This window comes from Capronia epimyces, assembly GCF_000585565.1.
Source record: "Capronia epimyces CBS 606.96 chromosome Unknown aczIQ-supercont1.1, whole genome shotgun sequence".
Lineage (NCBI taxonomy): Eukaryota > Fungi > Ascomycota > Eurotiomycetes > Chaetothyriales > Herpotrichiellaceae > Capronia > Capronia epimyces.
The window spans coordinates 2,957,333-2,979,286 of NW_006912904.1; the positions used below are offsets into that span (position 1 = coordinate 2,957,333).

The 21,954-nt window shown below is 51.8% G+C and overlaps 6 protein-coding genes across 6 annotated transcripts; 2 read left to right on the top strand and 4 right to left on the bottom strand.

The window, feature by feature from the left end:
- Positions 1 to 5,577: 5,577 nt before the first annotated feature.
- On the bottom strand, positions 5,578 to 7,423 carry A1O3_01085 (uncharacterized protein; the record flags this gene model as incomplete). Its single annotated transcript, XM_007731233.1, has 2 exons — positions 5,578 to 7,346; positions 7,402 to 7,423. The coding sequence occupies 2 exons, from the start codon at positions 7,421 to 7,423 to the stop codon at positions 5,578 to 5,580; spliced, it is 1,791 nt and encodes a 596-aa protein (XP_007729423.1).
- Positions 7,424 to 8,347: 924 nt separating this feature from the next.
- On the top strand, positions 8,348 to 10,120 carry A1O3_01086 (uncharacterized protein; the record flags this gene model as incomplete). The annotated part of the gene is made up of 1 exon (XM_007731234.1): positions 8,348 to 10,120. The coding sequence occupies one exon, from the start codon at positions 8,348 to 8,350 to the stop codon at positions 10,118 to 10,120; it is 1,773 nt and encodes a 590-aa protein (XP_007729424.1).
- A 327-nt stretch (positions 10,121 to 10,447) lies between these two features.
- A1O3_01087 (CDP-diacylglycerol-glycerol-3-phosphate 3-phosphatidyltransferase) lies at positions 10,448 to 10,987 on the bottom strand (the record flags this gene model as incomplete). Its single annotated transcript, XM_007731235.1, has 1 exon — positions 10,448 to 10,987. The coding sequence occupies one exon, from the start codon at positions 10,985 to 10,987 to the stop codon at positions 10,448 to 10,450; it is 540 nt and encodes a 179-aa protein (XP_007729425.1).
- A 1,447-nt stretch (positions 10,988 to 12,434) lies between these two features.
- On the bottom strand, positions 12,435 to 14,589 carry A1O3_01088 (tRNA uridine 5-carboxymethylaminomethyl modification enzyme GidA; the record flags this gene model as incomplete). Its single annotated transcript, XM_007731236.1, has 2 exons — positions 12,435 to 14,418; positions 14,480 to 14,589. The coding sequence occupies 2 exons, from the start codon at positions 14,587 to 14,589 to the stop codon at positions 12,435 to 12,437; spliced, it is 2,094 nt and encodes a 697-aa protein (XP_007729426.1).
- Positions 14,590 to 15,568: 979 nt separating this feature from the next.
- A1O3_01089 (leucyl-tRNA synthetase) lies at positions 15,569 to 18,478 on the bottom strand (the record flags this gene model as incomplete). Its single annotated transcript, XM_007731237.1, has 3 exons — positions 15,569 to 17,785; positions 17,830 to 17,970; positions 18,023 to 18,478. 3 exons carry the CDS (start codon positions 18,476 to 18,478, stop codon positions 15,569 to 15,571), a joined length of 2,814 nt encoding a protein of 937 aa, XP_007729427.1.
- A 1,467-nt stretch (positions 18,479 to 19,945) lies between these two features.
- Positions 19,946 to 21,775, top strand: A1O3_01090 (uncharacterized protein; the record flags this gene model as incomplete). Its single annotated transcript, XM_007731238.1, has 2 exons — positions 19,946 to 19,988; positions 20,040 to 21,775. The coding sequence occupies 2 exons, from the start codon at positions 19,946 to 19,948 to the stop codon at positions 21,773 to 21,775; spliced, it is 1,779 nt and encodes a 592-aa protein (XP_007729428.1).
- Between the last annotated feature and the right edge of the window lie 179 nt (positions 21,776 to 21,954).

Sequence of the window (21,954 nt, forward strand, 5' to 3'; positions counted from 1 at the left end):
CTGGCTCCAACCTCTTATGCAGCGCTAAAGACGCAGCTGGAAGCCGCAGTGCACCATCTATGGACGGTAACCCCATGGTCGCCGCCCAGGGGTCTGTAAGACCCACTCGACTTGGATTCAAGCCGGGACGCGTAGCCTTCCCTTCAACTCACACACAAGAGCCCATTGCCGCCCAAAGGAGATTTCCCTCATGCTGCGCCTTGAAGTGCTCATCAGGCTGGTACGAGAATAACTGTGAGTGGTAAGAATTCCTGTGGGTGGCAGCCCCCAAGCACCAAGGATCACAGTAGCACTTCAAGTTCCGCATTGAGACTGTGACGCTGGAGATTACCCCTGCGAGCATAGGCCATCGACACTGCTGGCCTTTCGCATCGAGCCGCGTAGGGTCAAGTATAATTACTTTAAAGATTCCTGGATATTCAATATCCAATACAATCAGGGGGTCCCTTGTCGAAACATGACTCGAGGGTACAGGCACTTGGTTCGTGCGACAGGGATGGTGTCCCTTCCAACCGTGTTCAGGTGCGAGCAGTTGACCAGCTGACACCTACAGGTGCCTCAGCCTACAGAATTTTAGTGGCTCAGGAGGCTTAGGAGGCCCCAGGCTACTGTGGTGTAGGCTCCTAAGGCCTGTAAGTGAACGGAGCATTGGGTTTTGCAGCGTTGGCCGTCCACCCAGTGAAAGCAACAAACAGCAGGCTTAGGAGGCTCCTTGCAGGGGATCTCCACCCACTGTCATGCCTGAACACTGAACAGTCGGTGGTTCCTCCGACTTTTCTCGGATTTGTCAGGTTCGTCGAGCTCAATACCTCTGTAGGCTTTCGAAACCCGGAGAGCTGGCCAGGAGAATTTGACTTCTGTCACCGACCGACCGCTAAGAAGGCCATGACGCATTCTCTAGTAAGGTACTACTAGGTAGTAGGCCCGGCACGGTGCCTCCAGGACGCACAAACAAACGCGAGCAGGCCCCTAAGCCGTAGCAACCACTCCCCCGGTACCGAGCCACGCGCTGAAGATTGTCCAATGTCCACTGGCAAGCGGCAGCGGTATCATATGTTCTGTGTACACTGTACAGTGCAGGGTCTGAGGGCCCTACACTTTCATGGTCAAGATGGAAGACAGTCGGGCGGGAGATTGCTCTCGTCATCTACTCGATATCTGGACGGACTCAAGCCCTGCCGCGGTCTCCTCCCAAGCCAGCCTGTTTGCGGCAATAATGGGGGGTTCAGACCGCTTGGGATTCGGGTTTCTTCAAGGGATCTAAGGACCAACCTGGCTGTGAAGTGTGGTCTGATGATAGGGTATAGTATAGGGGCATCCAGACTGGCCGATAGGCATCAGCGTGCCGCTGAGCTCAGGGCTAAGCAGAGGCACATGCAAAGAACAACTAAAGACTATCGCACTTACCGAGTACACAAGTACGGGGGACAACTCAAACCTAGACTTTATGGTTAATTCGAGGTGTTCTTGATTTCTCTTTCCAAGATATGCGCCTACTCGTTGAACCCCATCATCTAGATGGTTCCAACCTTGCACTCCCCTTGAACGGACCTCTTACTAGTGCCTCTGCTTAGCCCTGAGCTCAGCTTGACAAACCTTGCGAGCATCGTGCCGCTCTTTGCAACTCCTTCCCTTGCCCAAGTGCAGCGGGCGCCCATAGAGCTGGGCCGCAGGCATCAGGTTTCACCCATTTTCTTCATCATCAGTACAACCATCACTCGCTACCTACGCCTCGCGCCCTATTCAGTGTTCAGCATCCGCAGGTTGCCTCTCCTCTTGACTATAACACACTCCTACCACGCGTGGCTTCGGTCTATCAGCGGAACAATCCTGTCCACCGGCCGGCGGCAACAGAACACATACTGTCCCCAAGATTCATGGCCCTTACGCGTTCGCTTGCCTGCCTTGCCTTGCCTACCATCACCGTGAAGAGAGGGGCGAGCATGACAAGTGAAGAATAGGTTGGCACAGGTCAAGACACTCTTGAGACATACATTCTGTTCTCGCAAGATGATGTCGTCTACACAGACTTCCACCATCTGCCGATCCTCGATTTACATTCCTGCTCGGCCCCGTCCTGATTCCACTTTGGCTCTCTCAAATGCTGTCAGTCCCGCTTGAGGTTTGGAGTGGGTATGAAGACAAAATCGTGGAATGGAAGGTTCGATGACACCTTATATGCTTTTCGGGAGAGTCCTAGTGGTAGCAAAGAAAGGTGGAAGCAGTGGAGCCAACAAACAAAGTTACAGGTACAGTCAAATTTCAGGATGTCTTTCCTTTCCTCAGGAGGAAGGGGACCATTTTGTGAGCAAGAGATTTTCTCGCTGCCCCCCTTGACAACATGTGTGTATGTGTGTCTATCGCTGAATTGCCACTCCCAAGTCATGCAGAGTTGAAAGAAAGAAAAGAGCCAGCCTTCAGTCCTTGTGCGGCATGTCCTGGGATGGAGCCTACGCGTCCTTCAAGGGCTCACTAGTAGGCTTCCGTGTGAAGAACGCAAGAGGAGAATAAAAGGGGGAAAGGAAAGGTTCACCTTAGTCTTGGGAAGTTGAAACACTGTACAGTATACAGAGGAGGGCCGTGACCTGCGACAGGTGGAAAGGAAGATACAGTGCCTCCTGTGAGCAGTGGATGACGGACAATGGGTAGTAGGTAACAGGTACGACTCCTCTAGCTGTTGACTGAACAGTCCGGGAAGATAGGCCTGGTCCGAGTAAGTACTACTCTATAGTATAGACGTATCCTAACTCGATTCCAACCGTATATGTCCTTATCCCTCCGGTGTGTAGGGTAAAGGGATCAGGCAACTAATGTAAACCTGCTTCTACAGCGAGAACCAGATTCTGAATTCAACTTGACTTTGAACCAGACTCAGACTCGGACTTAAACTCAGACTCAGACTCAGACTCAGATTCAGACTTTGGGCGAAGAAGCAGAGTTCACTGGAGCGACCGTCGGGACGAGTAGGTTCCCTTGCGGCCATTCTAACAGTGATAGACGACTCTGGTAGTACAGTCCTTCTACTCCTCTTCTGCGGCATAGTACGTATAAGTGAGGTGAGGTAAGGTAAGGTGCTGTCGATACATGGCGGAGTAATCTGCCTCTCACTGCAGTGCTTCTCCTACAGCATCTGCTCCTGCATCTGCTATTGCTATGTCCTGGCCCCCGACACGCACTCCGATACACCAACACCCCAATACACCAACACACCAACTAATATACCTAGGGCAGTGAGAGCGAGCGACTCACCGCCGTCAACTTTCTACCTAAGTTAATCTATAGTACAGAGTAGTCTGTACGGATACTTACAGTGGTAAATTAGCAGGTACGTTAGGTAGGTGGATCGCTACGAGCACAGCACCCCGGGTACGGAGTACTTGGGGAAGAAATTCTCCGATTCTCCGGACACGCATGCAGTGCATATATGTATAGATATCTATACGGAGTACGGAGTACGGATACGGAGTACGGGTTTCAACATCACCCACCCACCCGGAGATGATTCTGTGCCGAGAAACGAGCCTGAACCTCCACCTCCACCTACTACTACTACTGTAGTACTACTGTAACCTAACCTGGAACCTGTGACTCGATCAAAAGCCCAAGGTACGGATGGTTAGTACATAGTCCATCGTCCAAGTCCATAGTATTCTATGAATAGTACATACTGTAGGTACTCCCTCCTCCCTACTCCCTACTCCCTACTCCGTACGGAGTGGTGGCCTGAACCCAAGTCCTCCACTTAGTGCCCGTGAGGAACATTAGCCCTTGACTCGTCGAGTGGTAGTTTCCGTACGGAGTGCTCCGTACACTGTACGACGATGTGGCCCTCAGCCCTCAAGCGGGCAGGGAAGAAGATCTCGTTTATGTTCTTCATAGGACTCGGAACATATTTGCTGTCTACGGAGTATAGACTGTCTGTCTACCTTGTCCTCTAATATAGGTATCTCAGATACCTATACAGATAGTAGTAAGACTGACAGCGACAACGACAGCGACAGCAAGGGTCTAGGCTAAAATATCACCGTATATGGCATGATATACTAGTACTACCAGCCACAGGACGGGTACTTCGGAGAATTGTTCTTCTAGCCTATGTGTACTTATATCTACCTACCTACGTGTTATGATCTTGAAATCAATCGGTCCTGAACCCCAACCGAATCCGAAATTAATCCATATCCATAAGGTACAGAGAACTAACAGAACCAGAAACAGAACCAGAAACCAATTTAAAGAGGGCTAAACTACGGATCAACAGAAAATCAGTCTCAGTCTCAGTCTCAAGAAGCCTAACTTACCTGAACCAAACTACGACGGAACGAAGCGTTCTGAGCCACCCACTACTACTTGCGGTTGGGGGCTCTTATTAGACCGCAATACTTGCAGTTGGGGGCTCTTAGGCCGCAATTCTGTCCGCGAAAGCTAAGTATCGTATTGTATCATTATTGTACGGAGTACGGATACCTTGTAAGCACTGTCTAGTTCTACTGTCTGTACAGGTACCGAGGAGCCTTGGCCACCTGTACAGATAACTCTGCTGGCCATCAGTGACGGGTGCGTGCGTACGTCGAAGATGAGAGGGAGAGGGGGAGGGAGAGGAGAGTGATGATTGATCGAATGAACGAATGAATTCCCCCACTGAATGTTCCTCCCGCCCTTGCTTCTGGGATGGGAAGTACGTGGTACCTCTTCAGTTTTGGCAATGGATGTGACAGTGGCAGTGACAGTGACATCGACAGCGACGGCAACCAAGTACATACTGAGTGCTGCACTCTGTACGGATACTCTGCACTCTGTAAACAAGATTCGTCGGGACAGATGAGCAATCAGAGCTCGCTTCAAGAAGGGCATGGTTTCGAATGACAGTGGCGTAGAGTAGCCTACGGGTAAGCAGTCAATCAATCAGTCAACCAGTCAGTCGACCAAATCAGTCACGTCGAACTCTTTCCCGTGTGATATGTATCGTATGCAATGACCATAGGTATCGGACAGACTGGCTTGGCTGGCTGGCATTCCAAATTCTCGTTTGTGGTGGAGTGGAAGGAAGTCAAGTAAAGTAGAGGGAGGTGATGAGATTAGAAATCCAGGCGCCTTGTCTCATTACTCCGTACAGTGTATATTATTACCCCTATTCTCTTTTCAGGGGCTCTGGCCTGACCCCGACCCTTCACTTTCGCCCTCCACATCCAGTCGTCACTGATCTGAGGACTTTGGGCCTTGCTAGGGGGTTGAGAATGTCCTAGAACCTACGGTGCTAAGGCTCTCCCCGTATGTGTATGGTGTACGGTGTACGGACGCCAAAATGAACCTTGTGCTTCGTTTCGAGCTTGCTGCCGCCTCCTGCCCTACCAGGGATCTCTGCTTCGGCCGCCTTACTGCATAGTACGGAGTTCTGGTACATGCCGCTCACTCAATGCCTAATATTAGTGGTTGAGACCTATTCCCTTGACCTTGGGCCGCTTTGTTGACGCTCTATATCTTTAGTACCGGTGTCATTGCCATGGTGAGACCAGCCACAATAACAGTGCGATATATGCCTAGCTAGGTCAACTATGGTGCAGACATCACTTCACTTTACTTCAACTTTTTGTCGTTTGCCGTCAACCCCGCCCCTTCGATCCCGATTTCCCTTTCAGCCTTGCCACTGTGTCCAACCACATTTGCACTATGGACTGCAGCAGAAGAACCAAACCTGAATTCGGGAAAGGTCAGCTTCCTCCCGATCCTTGCCTCCACGGCCCCTTTCAGGCTCTCCCCGGTCGGCATGGTGACGGTACTTCCCCTCCTACGGCGGACTTCCACCTCATGGCGGATCTCTTCAATTGCATCGTCAATCTCCCGGCCCGGATCACTCGGTATGCCCAGTGACGGCGGGTAGTTGGTTTCTTGCGACGCGGTCTTTTGCACGTATGGGTAGTTTCTCTTCGCAAGCCTTTTGGCGAGATGCACCTTCGCGGGTGAGGCAAAGAACGCCATGAAACCCAGGACGCCCAGCAAGCCGTAGAAATATACCCGTGCCCAAACTTTCAGGGAATCGCCGAAACCGAGGATGACGAATGGGGCGGTGGTATAACAAAACGCCAGCTGAGTGGCGAGATAGCTGGCAATGTCATAGTAGATCTTGTACTTGGTGGGCTGGGATCCGTCAGGAGTGAGGAAGAATGGACGGAAATAACGGCGGCAATTCTTCGCCACCGTTTGAATGAACGCGCCCATCAGGAATGTCAAGTAATATCCGGGATAAAAGCCGTGCCAGAACGCGGAAGTGAGGAATGTCGCTAGTGTGGCGCGGAAACCAGGCTTTTTGCCTTTGGGCGTCACTCGTAGGTAGATGTAATTGCGAAGCCACTTGTTGGTGTTCTTGTTCCAGTTGTCCAGGTAAGCCCGTGAGTTCTGAGCAGTCTCAATGCCCCAAGGATTCACATTTTCAGTGCGGTCCCATCTTGCTTTGCCAGTGACGGGATCAAGTCCATTATATCCTATCCCGGCCATCACGCACGCCCCTTCTGTCAAGGACCAGACACCGTAGTACTTGAGTCTGGAGGTGAAGCCAAGCATTTGCAGGATCCACACGCGACGGAGGAAGGAGAGTTTTTGGTACTGGTCTGAAAGCGTCAGGGGTACATTGTACCATTTGCCAAATTGCAGGAAGAGAAAGATCCAAATGACGCCAATAACGGCCTTTCGCGCTGCAGGTCTACCTGACCGGGGGATACGGCGCTTGCCCCTAGTAGGAGGAGGATTTTTGGTGCCCGGGGGAACTTCAAACATGGTGGTCTCGATGAATCGTTGGTAATCCACAAAGTCAAACGCCGGCCCCGCGAAGAGGGACGGAAAGAAGAAGACGTAGCCGGCGAAGTCGAGAGGATTGGGCATCTTGTAGATGGCGCGTTCTTTCTGGGTGTCGGTCATGAGGTCGGGCTTCAGCCGTCCATCATGGACGTTCCAGCAGAATGCGCTTAGTTTCATGACCAGAACCATCTGCCCCCCTGTGATGTCGACCGTGCTCGGGTCATTGAGGATTTGCCGCTCGATATGATTAATTGACAGATGGCCCATTAGGAATAGAAAGGCAATCCACGGCATGAGCGATCCATCAATGTAGTATGCTATTGCGTATGACCCTACTGCGCTGTACATCATGGTGCGAACTCCATCGTACAAGTCGAAGAGGCCGACGAGGTAGAACAAGGAAACTCCGACGATATAGAGATTCCTCCATTGCGGTTTGTTGTCAGGTATTCGTTTTATAAGACCAGCCAGGGGATAGCTCGAGAGGAAAACGGCGAGGAGCTTCAGATCATCGACGGACGCGCCGACGACTTTCGACAGCTGAATAAACGCTGGTAAACCGCACACATTAGCAGGGTCTTAGATTTGCGAAGGGAGACTCCGTACGAGCATTGATCCCGGGGATCATGATGAGCCGCCTCTTTCACAGAGTAAGCACTCAGAGCGGAGAGGGATGGTCGAAGGGTCAGGTGGAGGGAAACATGTTCGAGGCATCGAGGTGTTGAGGCGTTGAGGCGTTGAGACGACGTGTGTGGGAAAACGTGGGGACAAAAGTTCCCTGTCAGCGATGTCATACGGAGTATTACGTAGGTACATATGTACACAGCATCTTGTCCAGTCCGCGGTTTAGCCGGGCATCATTACCACGACATGAGAAGACGTGATAGTATTTATTTCATTGCAGCAATGTTTCGGCGGTGCTGACGAGGATTCTTGCTACCGTTATATTTGATATACGGAGTATTTATGAACAGAAAATCCAAGGAATCCATTATCCCCATCCCCGCGTAGTCGACTGTCCGGTACTACTACTATGTCTGGCAATCATGTATTGCGATGCATTGTACGTCTTCTTGCCAGAGTCATGTCGAGAGAGAGCTAGAGTCACTGGTGTAAGTTAATGCTCGAGCAGGCTTGTACTCCGTAGTAGATAGTAGAGAAGCGTGAAAGTGATTTTTCTTGCTGTACTCCGTACTGTGTACATACTTAGGTATGCTGGCGCCGCAGTTTTTGAGCAGACACAGGGCGGCATGAGGCTCTGCCGAAAGGGGAATGGCCCGATCTCCCGGAGATAACTGTCAACAGTGAACACTATGTACTTGGTACCTGGACTCACGCAGTCAGGCTCGCAGCAGACAGGCATACCTTGCCACACTCAGACGGACCTGTGGTCTCTTCTCCCTGGCCTCATCTATCTCTCCTCCCCTCCAGTTCTGCATCCCACCTGACCTCATCATCTGCCTCGTGGGCTCTCGGCCCCCCGCTTTCTTCTCAGATATCAGAATGACCCGGTAATATAACGTCCATAACCCTGCGACAAAGCGAAGCGAAAATGGACGTGGCATCGGCCGTCCAGAACTATATCTCCAAGATCGCGGGGGTCGGCGAAGGAGCAGCGGCGTCGCAGTCGTCAAAAATGAAGATCCTAATCCTGGATCGAGATACTGTCTCCATTGTCTCCACCGCCATCACCCAGTCCGCCCTGCTCAAACACGAAGTCTTCCTCATCGATCGACTGGACAATCCTGCTCGGGAACGCATGCGACACCTCAGATGCCTTTGCTTTGTCCGACCCTCACCTGATTCGATACAGTTCCTCATTGACGAGCTGCGTGATCCCAAGTATGGAGAGTACAATATCTACTTCAGCAATATCATTAAGAAGTCGACGCTAGAGAGGTTGGCGGAGGCAGACGATCATGAGGTTGTCAAGTCGGTCCAGGAATATTTTGCGGACTATATTGTCGTCAATCCTGATTTGATGTCGCTGGACCTGGGATTTCCGAAACAAAGGCTCTGGAGCCACAGTCCGGATATTTGGAATACGGATGCTCTGCAGAGAACAACCGAGGGCCTGATCGCCCTGTTACTGTCTCTAAAGAAGAACCCCTTGATACGGTATCAGAAAAACAGTCTGATGGCCAAGAAACTTGCCACGGAAATTCGATATCAAATCACCCAGGAAGAACAACTCTTCGACTTCCGAAAACCGGACACTCCGCCCATTCTGTTGCTCCTGGACCGGAGAGACGATCCGATCACTCCATTACTCACCCAATGGACATATCAGGCCCAAGTTCATGAGTTAATCGGCATCAAAAATGGCCGGGTGGATCTGAGTAGTGTTCCTGACGTCCGTCCTGAATTAAAGGAGATAGTTCTCTCCCAGGACCAGGATCCCTTCTTCAAGAAGAACATGTACCAAAACTTTGGCGACTTAGGGGGCAACATCAAAGAATATGTCGATCAGTACCAGGCGCGCACAAAATCAAGTGCTCAGATCGAATCAATTGCCGATATGAAGCGCTTTGTCGAAGACTACCCGGAATTCCGCAAGCTTTCCGGGAACGTGTCGAAGCACGTAACCCTGGTGAGTGAACTTAGTCGCCGAGTTTCGGCGGACTCGTTACTCGACGTGTCGGAGCTCGAGCAGAGTCTGGTGTGCAACGACAACCACGTCACCGACCTGAAAACCCTGCAAAGCCTTATCCAGAAACCAAATATCCCGGCAGACAACAAAATCCGGCTAGTAGCATTATATGCCATCCGCTACGAAAGAAACCAGAACAATGCGCTCCCTGTTCTCCTCGACCTGCTCACCACCGTGGCTGACATCTCAACGAACAAACTGTCTATCATACCCAAACTTCTTGCCTACCATCACAGCTTACAACCTGCACCCGTGGCCGGCGGATTTACGGATCTTTTCGACGCTGCATCTTCTCCGTTCAGCCAGTTCCGCCGGAACCTCAACATCAAGGGCGTGGAGAATGTCTATACGCAGCATTCGCCCCGGCTTGAAAACACGCTGCAGAATCTGATCAAAGGCCGGTTGAAGGAGTTGCAATACCCGTTCCTTGAGGGTCATACGCGTGACAAACCGCAAGATATCATTGTGTTTATGGTGGGCGGGGTTACATATGAGGAAGCCAAGATGGTCGCCCAGGTCAATGCTTCTGTGCCGGGTATCAGGGTGGTGCTGGGTGGTACCAATGTGCTCAATTCCGCCGTCTTCCTCGAGGAGGTTGACGATGCGGTCGGAAGCTGGCCGGATCAAGCTCCTGCGACGGCGCAGGCGAGGCTAGGAAGGGCTGTAGGCCGATGAACTGCATGACTTTTCATGTATGACGAATGCAATGAACGTGCTATGCTTTTTGAGATAGCTGTCCGACGTCAGCGTAGCCGTGTCCGACGTCAGCCATTGCTGGAACCACTTCGTTCCATGTAAGAAGGGATGGAGTGGGCTAACACAAAAACGTATTCTAGTTAGAGACGATGGAAAACAGACCACATGAAGAACTCCACTGCACGAAATCTTCTACAACCGAAATATCTCCTTAGACTCTTCTTGTGCTATTCGTACACCGTACCGGGGCCAACTTTTCTTTTCCACCTTGAGCTTCGGCATGGCGATGATCCTATGATGATGCTTCTACTTGGACGAGTCTGCCTCGTTCTTGTCAGCATCCTTCTTCTCCAGCCTTGCCTGGATCTCTTTTGTGGAGAGGATCTTGACCGCGTCTTTGTTCGAGACATAGCTCAGGCCGCTCCACACGGTAGTGCCGGCGACGAGATAGGTCCAGCCCTCGAAGATGCCCGGCAGGTTCCAAGCATGCAGCCAGGCGTCGGGCAGGACGGGTAACAACATGGCGTTCCCGACCAGCAGGAGCTGGAGGAAGGTGTTGATCTTTGAGATCTCGGTGGGGTGCACCTCGGCGCTGGGCAGGCTGAAGTCCCAGTAGCGGGCCATGGTTTTCGGCGGAGGCAGCGAGATCCAGCGAAAGTAGATTGCCGAGATGGCCAGGGCGACGTCGCGGCCTAGGATTATGACGGCGAGCCACAGCGGCAGGGTGCCATTCATGGCGAGCGCGACGACTGTGATCGTCATGAGGGCTTTGTCGGCCATGGGGTCGATGACAGTGCCCACCACCGTCTGCGCGTTGTATCTGCGCGCAAGGTACCCGTCGACCATGTCGGTGATGCCGGCGTAGAAGAAGAGCGACAACGCCCACAACGGTTGGCCTTGCAGGATGAAGTACCCTACGGCCGGGGCGGCGACGAGTCGTGTGAACGTCAGTATGTTGGGGATGGTGTAGATGTTCTCGCGTGGCACGGGTTGCGTGAGCCGTGGGATGAGTTTGCTCAATTTGGCTTTTGGTAGAGCCTGCGTACTCGAACTCGAACTCGCACTCGAGTTGGTGCTTGTACTCGTGCTAAAGATGGGAGATCAGGTCAGTGTGGTCCATCACGAGAGGGTCTGTGGTGGTCAATGGCAATCGGGGTTGCGGTTGTGTAAATGAAGAGACTCATCAAGCACAAGCGAGTTCAGCGACCATCTAAGTGTTGAGTAAAGGTACAAGCGAGGAGGCACATGGCTCTTTTCGAAGCACAGGCCAGCATCGAAGCCTCGTTTGCACGTTTCCATCGGCACCATCCGTTCTCGCGTGGAAGTAGAGACGTCTATAGGCTTCTTTGCAGGGTTTGTTGGAGAGAACAATGGAGCACAATCACAACGAAGCAACACATTGGACAGACTCTTGCCTTACCTGGTGCTGCCATCCCTGTCGCCACGCCCGGCTTCACTCGGCCGCGTCGATGAACTGCGAGTCTGCCAACACCACCGTTCTAGAGACGTCCGGATCTGCAATGGCCTCGTCCCTCGTGCACTTATGGCTGGCCTGGGGTGATATCGTCAGTCATTTGACCGGCACTGTGCACAGGAGAATAGCACGAGTTGCATACCACGAGACAATGAAGCGAGATGCTACAGGAGACGAAAACGGAGGCGACGTCGAGAAGGAGCATCGCTGACCTAGTCGAGGCAAGTTTCTTGCGCTACAGCTCCCGGCGGCACTCGTGTATGCAGACACGGGCACGGCTCTTCGAGCAGCCAGGTGAAATGCTATTTGAGAGCTCACACCACCACGGCTCGCCAGCTGGACAACCGAGGCCATGGCATGTTGTCGCGGCGGCGGGATCATTCAATCGTGATCATTGGGCGACAAGGCAAAGACGGAACAGAGAAGGATGGAGGGACGGAGGAAGAAGAGGGCAGGAATCGAAATAGACGGCGGGTTGAACTGAGCGTGTCGATTGAAGCTCAAAGGCGAGCGAGAGCAAAGGGTTTTGCAACTGCGGTTATGACTGTTGCGGGCTGCGGGCCTGGATGACTAAGCGGCTTCGTTCACGACCTTGCACCAGATACTACACACTCCCTACAGATGAAGCCTGGTTTCAGTAAAGGAGAAGACAACAGTCATCTATTATGTCCCTTTCCACGCAACTCTTATATCGCCGCCATCCCATCGAGTTCCTGGCCTGGTGCGCGAGAACAAACGCCTGTCGCTATGCTAATGGAAACACTTCGTCCACGATGTGTACTCATACAAAACCCTGTAACCCTGCAACCATGCACCACCCTACACAGTGCCAGCGACATCCTCGTCGTCAAGCTTTTCCGATTTTGCCAGTTGCCTGTTAGATAACACTGCACTTGATGTTCCAGGCCCTGAAGATGCACCTCGTCGAGCGTACTGGAGCAAACGCAATGCCCCAGCAGGGGTGAGCCCCTCGACCCTTCTGGCCATGCCCACACTCGAAGGCCTGACCAGTTTCAAGACCTCTTTCTCTCCCATACTCAAGCCATGGATTCTATCATAATCCAAGCCGGCTGGTAGTGCAAGCGATTCGTCTCGTTGGAACACTTCGACCGCTCGCTGTTGGTAGGAAATGTATGGGGCGTAGATGCTCTCAATCTGCACTCGCGACTTGACTTTCTCGTCGTAGTTGGCCGGATTAGGTAGTGCTTCAACACGATTGGCGACCGTGTCGACGTCGATTCCGGGTAAACGGAGCATGTCGAAGGCACTTCGTCTCGATGAATCGACGCGTGTTTGAATGCCAAACTTCAACCATTCCTGGCTCGAGAATCGTGCCTCCTGAAGGGCCGCTTGTAACTCACCCATTTGATCTCGAGTGCTGGTAAAGTGTGCCCATCGTGTGTCGCCAACTACCCCTGCCTGTCGGCCCTTCTCTGTCAAACGAAGATCTGCGTTGTCTGCTCGGCAGCTCATGCGATACTCGCTTCGGGCTGTAAACATCCGATACGGCTCGCTGACGCCTTTGGTGATTAGGTCGTCAATCAGGATCCCAATGAACGCTTCGGCGCGAGAAAGGGTGAACGGCCCCTTCCCCTGGGCCGACAGACCGGCGTTGATACCCGCAACGACACCCTGTGCCGCTGCCTCCTCGTAGCCTGTGGTGCCGTTGATCTGACCAGCTAAAAAGAGACCTTTGATTAATTTAGTCTCCAGGGTTGGGAATAGGTTCCGCGGGTCGATATAATCATATTCAACGCCATAGCCTGGTTGGAGCATTTTCACATTCTCCAACCCTTTGATCGTCCTTAGCATAGCGTATTGTGCATCAGCTGGCACCGTCATGCTGATTCCGTTGGGATAGATGACTTTATTTGGTGCCAGGCCTTCCGGTTCTAGCCATATCAAGTGCCTTGGTTTGTGTCCAAAGCGCATGATCTTAGATTCCAGAGAGGGACAGTAGCGTGGTCCTTTGACAGTCTCGCGGATGTGGATCGACTTGTCAAGATTTGCACGGATAATGTCATGTGCCGCCTCGTTGGTGTAGGTCAACCAACAATGCAATTGACCTTCGTCACCGATCTGGACGCTGCTATTTAAGTAAGAAAAGGGCGTCGGTGGTGAATCACCACGCTGGATCTCAAGGACATCGAAATCAATGGTGTCTCGATCCAATCGTGGTGGAGTACCGGTCTTGAGCCGTCCTAGGGTAAATCCTGCACTCCTCAGCGATTTGCTGAGACCGGTGGTAGCGGCTTCTCCCATCCGCCCAGAAGGGTATGCCTCTAGGCCGATATGGATCTCTCCACCCAGGAATGTACCGGTGGTGATGACCACGTGGGACGCAGGAATGACCTGTCCATCTTCAAGGCGAATGCCGGTGATACGTCCCTGTGATACTTTATCACCCGGGTCGATGTTTTCTTTCGACACTATAATATCCGCGACCTTCCCTTCCAGTACACTCAGGTTTGGCGTCGAAAGCATCTCTGCCCTCATGTATTTCTGGTATAGATCTCTGTCAATCTGCGCTCGAGGTCCCCAGACGGCAGGACCCTTGCTCCTGTTCAGCATCCGAAATTGGATTCCAGCTTTGTCAACAATTCGACCAGCGACCCCGTCTAAAGCATCGATTTCGCGCAGCATTGTGCCTTTGCCAATGCCGCCGAGGCTGGGATTACAGGAACAAACGCCCAGATTGGAAAGGGAGGGTGTAACCAGGGCAGTCCGCGCCCCCGATCTTGCTGCCGCGGCACTGGCTTCAGTGCCTGCATGGCCGCCGCCGATGACTACGACGTCATATGGCCTAACCGGGCTCAAGGTCAGCGGCACGCACCATGAAAGATAGATGGTTGATTTGAGCGTACCTGACTGCGTCCGCCACCGCGGCAAAGAAGCGACGTTGGAAAGGACAAGCCCTCGTCCGAGGTGTACGGCCCCATTGTATAGAGCCCGGAGGCCGTACTCTCGGTCTCATGGTGGCTTTCAGGCGCAGTGTGCCTCAAAAATCGTATGGAAATTCGATCGGTCTGCGTCGGGAAGCCAATGATGGGAGACAATTTTGTAGCCTCGGATAAACCTCGGAGAACCGGAGATGACGAGGCTGCCGATTTCAGCCTTGCCTGGCATGACTCCAACTCCCAACTCCCAACTCCCAACTCCCAACTCCCAACTACCACGGACTACTGGTAGTTACAGCATGAGCAGCTGAACTAGACTGACTCAGCTGCTTGATTGTTCGAATCGTAGAGAGAGCACGTAGATAAGGTATATCAAAAATCAAAACTGATGGTCATGAAATATCGGGATAACGGCAACAAATATCGACAGGCAGTGAACAGTGAACCCTCCTTCACTGCAGCCCCCAGGTGCCGGCAGAATTCCTGAAAAATAACAGGATATGTATTTAATTGACCAATTTTCTTCCCAATAACGCAAAGACCCCCAGCACCGATTGGCACAGGACAAACCACTCTGGCTTAATGGCAGCAAGCCGGCTAGCAGAGTGGAAGGCAGCCAATCGACTGGGCGACCCGACGACAAAATCCTCGAGTTCGAATCATGCCAGATCTGACGACTTTTCAAGCCGATTTTAAGACCTGCGAGCCCGGTCTAATAACCACAACATTGAGACAAAAGCAACCCTGTGAACCCGGGTTAACAACAACCGATGAGACGAGACGACCTGCAAAGGAAAAACCCTGCGAACCCGGGTTTCACTTCCCACGACCCCCATATCAAAGGGGTTCGTGGAAAAAGTTTTTGCCAGTTGAACAGATAGTTTTCATTTGATTTTGCTGTCTGCTTTGTGCGTGCGTGAAGGGCACAGCAGAACGAGGGCAAGTACCTACAGACAGTGAAGTGAGAACGAACTTCCCGCAGACAAGTTATCGTATTATTATGTACAGAGTATGGTCCAACAGCAACTTACTGTGAGTTTTATACATATAGTAGGCTCAGAAGACCACGTTCAGCACTTTGCCTCCGCCAACGACAACTACTCTTTTCCGCTTCCCCCAGTCATGCTTCTCTGTCAGCCACACTCGGCCGTTGTCTGTTTTGAGCACTGCATCGACTATTTCTGTCTCCCTTGCGGCCTTCTCGGCCGCAGACGTACCCTGAGCTTGACCGGATGGGATCTGCGTGGTGAATCGAAGCTTGCCGTTGATCTGAACTGCACACGTCATGGATTTCTTGCGGCTTCGCAACAAGGATTCTTGCTCCGGGGCAATCACATCACTCGTCCAAGTCGTGCTAAAGATGCTTCCTGTATTAGCACCGGCCGTCAGACCCTGCCAGCATTCTTCAGCAAAGGCCGGCGTTATCGGAGCCATCATTCGCAGCAGTGCGGAAATTGTGTGATATGCAATTGCCGGTTTCAAGCTCTTCACTCCGGTTTCATGAAGCGCGTTCGTAAGTTTGATGAGATCGGAGACTGCGGTATTCAGGCTGTAGATGTCGTTGGAGAAAGTTTGAGAGATACTCCTGCAGGTGGCTTGCGCTATCAGCAGGATCTGGATGTCGTCTTCAGATAGCGAGTGGAGATCATTGAGGACCATCGATAGATCATCAACTCCGCCAACTGCTTCTTCAGCAATAAGATCAGATACTAGCCGATTCACGCGGCCAAACCACCGTTGAATCCCGGTGATCTTTTTCTCGTCCCATTGCAAAACTTCGCTGACCGGGGCTGCAAATAGGATGTGAGCCCGTAAAGCATCGGCTCCGAATTTGTCAATCGCGGCAGACGGGTCTACGCCGTTATGCTTGCTCTTGGACATCTTCTCCCAGCTAACCTTTGCTGGCTTTCCGCTTGACTTCATAAGAGGGGTTTCGCCATCATTGTCAACTTCCCCAGCTAACAGGAACCGACCGGTGTCTGGGTCAGAAAACGTCTTTCCATGAACCATACCTTGGGCCACAAGCCGTTGAAAGGGCTCCTCGTTGCCTACCTGGCTGGGAGCGAGGCCCTCACTGCATAAGAACTTGTATATAAATCGAGCATAGAGCAGATGCAGGATTGCATGCTCGACTCCACCCACGTAGATATCGACTGGAAGCATGCTCGTAGCTGACTGTGGGGAGAAAAGCTCATCCTCGTTGGATGGATCTGGGAAGCGCATGAAGTACCACGCAGAATCGACGAAGGTATCCATCGTATCCGATTCTCTTTTGGCGGGATGGCCACATTTCGGACATTCGCAATTGATCCAAGCATCAATCCTATCTAAAGGATTACCCGTCTGCCCTTTGACAGACGAATCGAGCTGAGGTAGCACGACCGGGAGGTCTTCAGTAGGGACAGGCACTGTTCCACAATCGGGACAATGCACAATGGGAATCGGTGTTCCCCAGTATCTCTGGCGGCTTACCAGCCAGTCACGCAACCTCCATGTCTCATACGGTTCTCCCCGGCCATCTTTCTTCAAGTCGTCCACAATTTTCAGGCTGGCATCGTGGCTAGACAGCCCTGCGTACGGCCCGCATGCCGAAGTCAAAAAGCCGGCATTTGTATATGCTTCGGTCAATTCTGCAGGATAGATTTGGGTTTGAGACGCATCGGCGTTTGCAGATCTAACGACGACAGTGATGGGAGACGAAGGTCTGTGGAGTTTCCAGAAGCTCAAGTCACGAGAGTCATGCGCAGGGACGCCCATCACCGCTCCCTCGCCGTAATCATCGAGCACGTAGGGCGCAGCAAAGACGGGAAGTGGCTCTTGGTTGGTCTCGAGGATATGGGAAAGCGGGTGGAGGGCGCGAAGCGGTAACTCGAACCCTGCCTTGGAGTCTGGTGGAAAGGATGCTCGCTTGTCTAGAAATCGCTGCAACTCGGGAGACTGTGTTGCCAACTGCTGTACAAGAGGATGGGTCATAGAAAGAGCGATGTATTCTACACCGAGCAGCGTGTCTGGTCGTGTTGTAAAAACACGGACGGGCACCGACGTTCCCATGTCTCTCTGCAAGTCAAATTGAATGCGTGCGCCAGTAGACCGGCCGATCCAGTTTCGCTGCTGCGATAGCACCCTTTCGGGCCACTTATCACCTTCGGACAGATAGTTGAGGTCACGGAGCAAAGCCTCCCGGTACGCGGTGATGCGAAAGAACCATTGACGAAGTTTGATCTGTTGTACCAAAGCTCCAGATCTCCAAGAGCGGCCACTGCTGTCGACCTGCTCACCAGTCAAAACAATAATCCAGCCAGCAAGGAGGCCCATACCTGTTCATTAGCAAGGACAGTTTTGTCAACTGGATCATAATTCACCAATGCTTCTGCTTGATATGCCAGTCCACGATGATACAATTTGAGGAAAAGTGCCTGAGTATGCTTGTAGAATGATGGCGAACATGTTGATATTTCCTACATGAGTCCATCAGCGCTATGTACGGTATTCTCCAAGCTCTTGACCTACGGCATCCCAATCGAAGCTGGTATTCATGCTCTGGAGCTGCTTTTTCATCTTTGCCATGTTGTCTTCCGTCCAGACGGCTGGATCAATCCCGCGTTCGATAGCAGCATTCTCGGCTGGCAATCCAAAAGCGTCCCAGCCCGTTGGATGTAGTACTTCATCGCCTCTCATCCGCCTGTAGCGAGCTATGACATCGGATATCGTGTAAACCCGTAGGTGCCCCATGTGCAGTGACCCCGATGGGTAGGCAAACATAGGAAGGACATAGCACTTCTCAGATGATTGCCGCCGCCTCGAAAGACCGGCCTCCGAGGCCCATTGCTGCTGCCATTTAGAGTCGATGGCGCGGAAGTCCAATCGAGAGGAGGTGTGGGAGACAGCAGGTCGGTGGGAAGAAGAGCTGAATGAGCGAACAAAGGTCAGCCGCGGAGACTGCCGAAAGGTGAATCCTATCAGCATCACCTCCGCCCTCCCACGCCAGTCCTTGAAAAAGAAAAGAGTCGTGCAGATAGGAAAGCCTGCATGCGTTGGAGGAGGACAGTACTGCAGACGTTGAAGCTTCGCACTTGCAGAGCACAATGATCAGAAAGCTTACTTGTTGTCACGTGAATCCTTCGCCAAGGCCAAGGTGGGAAGTGAAGTTCACGACTTCACTGTTCAAAGAAGTGGAAGTTTGCGAGACGCTTCAGACTTCCACACGCGTCACTTCTTCCACGGGGTTCGCATACTCTTCCTGTTGCCGTATCTCTATCTCGTCTCTCGCACTATTCCTGAATCACAAGTCTTCAGTCCGTTGACCCAAGAGTCTGTTCCGGTTGAGATCGGCCGGTCGATGAATAGAACAGAACCTGTCCATGGAACTGTGGAGCCCAACCTGCGAGTGCTCGAAAGGCGAAAGGTGAAATCCCCATCAAGGCGAGATGGCTGCGATGGCTGGAAATGATTTACATCTACTTTTCCTTGTTTCGTTACGCCGCCATACCTCGGAGACGTAGGTGAGCACTGTGGCCCCACTGACGAGGCTCAGAGTGTGTTTATGCGCAACACCTATTTCCTCCCACCCTAATTTCCAGAGGGGTACAGCTTGCACGTGCCTTGCTTGAGGACTCCTGATCTTGTCAGTGGTCCACCTATCATATGTCGCGAAAAAGGGACTTGCAAGAAGCAGAACGCTGGCACTACCATCCCTGGCTACCAATGGCTACACAACTGTAAGGTGTTTTGACACATCTGTCGGCACTACCACGCCGATGAGGCTCATTCTCAACTGGACTGGCTTCCCACTGAGCATATACTTTTCATATCCACTGTTGGCACTAGAAACCTCCCAAAGAGACATGTGCCCATTGATAGCATGCATTACATATGGGCACTCTTTGCCGCGGAATTTCTGGTCAGCGCTAATATTCGTATGCGGGTTGAGTAAACTCAGCTTTGCTTGCTAATACGGCACTCAGGTGGTGCGCACAATGCGCTGTGCTGGTTGTCCATTTTGTCGTCTAGATGCAAAAGATTCTGCCGAACCCTAAGATTCTGCCGAACCCTGGGAAAGGAACACATGTGTGGCTGGGGCCTAGGCAAGGAAACACGCGTGAATACCCTATTGAGCTTACAGAACAATAGGTGCTGCATGTCCCAGGCTTATTCACTGAGTGAAAGTCTATTGTCACTTGGTCCACGGTTGAGGACCTATTGTCACCTCAAGTGGGACCGACATGCGCGGGCGCAACTATTTGAATCTTCAAACGAGTCTCACTCTCTTGTTTTCTTTTTCACTCTCCTTCACATCCTTCTTCAACTATCGAGGTCTTCTTTGACCATTTTCTATCCACAACTTCACACCACGTATTCCGCGTTCTATCTCAGAACACCTCTTTGCAGACAAGACTAGATTGACAAACGAACAACAGCTCAAGGCATTCAAATATGGCTACCACTGTCATCTTCGGTGCAGACCCCGGTGGCGTGGGTAAGTGGTCTCTACCGCGGTGGCAATTGCGCGTTCTGACCATTTTTCAAGCCGGCTTACGATCTGCCCTCTTCGTACCTCAGCTTGCAAACGTTGCTTCAGCATCGGCCACGTATCCGGCCCTTCACCTTCTCTCACTTCCGCAAGAAGTTCGTGACAGAGTCTTCCAGAATGTGGAGATCTCTGCCGATGACGGTCCTGAAGAACCGCTCACAAGCCATGGGTTCGGTGGTCTGGAAAGTTTGCCTGCAGTTTGTCGACAGTTGTTCCACAACACAGCAAATGACCGACATCAATTCATTGTCAAGGTCCCACACAACAGACTGCAGCTTTTTGTCGATCAAGCCCTGAAGAACGGAGCAGCCTATAAGAACATGAAGAGCCTAACGCTAGAGCTACCGCACAACAGTCCAAGCCAGTTTTTCAGGGACATAGCTACTATCCTTCATCATTCGAAAGACACGCTTGAACAGCTGAAGATCTTTGGCGTTGGCCCGGACGGCTATGGTGCTCAGACGAGCTCGTTGGCACACCCTTGCGGGAAAGTCGACACTTCCATCCGATCAGGAACCCTCAATCTTACTCTGGACGGACAGGAGTATCAGAAACGCATCAAAATGATCAACCAACTACAATTCTTGGGCAAAATCAAGGTTTTGGTCCTAGACAACTTGAACATGCCGGTCACTCAAGCACAGGTGTTGAAAAACAAGCCGGACCTTCAGCGCCTCCGAATTGGCACAGATCCTCGATCAGTCCTTCACAATAGGTACATGATGCCAGGGCAAAATTTGGGGCTCAATAATCTGATTCACCCGATAACCCAAGCCCCGCCCCAGCTCAGGGAACTTGACATCGCCTCGAACAGTGTGGTCATATTGGTGCATGTTTTCAAGGTGGTCCTGCCAACTCTGGAGATCCTGAATTGGAACATCTCAGACTTTGCCGCTCAGCATGGCAACAACTTCCTTCAGATGGGCATGAATGTCCTTTCTCGACTTGCAGAAGCTAAGAAGTTGCGAGTCCTGAGACTCTGTATTCACAGTGCAATGTATGACCACGTCAACGATATGGCCACTTTCATGTACATGTTGAGAACAAGCATTCAACGCGTCCCATCCCTCAAGGTGATCGAGTTACATATCCATTCGAAAGCGCGGTGGTATGCTCAAGAAATCATCAGCGATCTTCCGAAATCGGTTGAGAGAGTGTATCTCGCTGATCACTTTATCCACAAAGACATCCCACAACTTACAGACCTCATGGGAACTCTCACCAACACGTGGACCCAGGATTACTCAAATGGATGGAACCTTCTTGGCGAGGATCTCAGCAGGAAAGATTTTATTCCCTTCTCCGACAAGAACCTGGGATTTGTGAGTTACGAATACGATCATCAAGATGGAGAGCAGTTCAGAGACAATGTGGCCAACTTCATGAGGGTGAATGCCCGCATGCTGGACAAGGAACTCAACAGACATCTGGCTAAATACAACGGGAAACATATTCCAGTCAAAACAGCTGCTAAGCCACATGTGACGGTCTTTGATCCCCTTGTCAGTGACATGCTTCCACGATCCAGGGCAGAAGTCGAAGCAAATCGCAAGGAACTGACACGATGTGGTCTCTACAACAACAAGCCTTACTTTGGCAATGAAGACAGGGCAGAAAAGGTTTTCCTTGCAGAGCCAGTTGCCACGGCCTCTGAACGATCTCACTATTCTCTCCCAACGATTTGGGATGTTGAGAACCCATTCTGTGCCGCCAGTCACTGGATAAGCACCTGAGGAATTCGGGCCAGGAGAGGCTCCAAAGCAAGAGTGTGCATCACTCGAGGGTGACATGGAAATGGAGATAGCAGAGTGTTTTGGTGTTGGCATGGAAGGGGGCGAGAGGGTTTTCTAGGTTATGATTTCTACGGAGTTGAATAGGCCGGCTCTGATACTGCCAGCTGGGGATAACCACA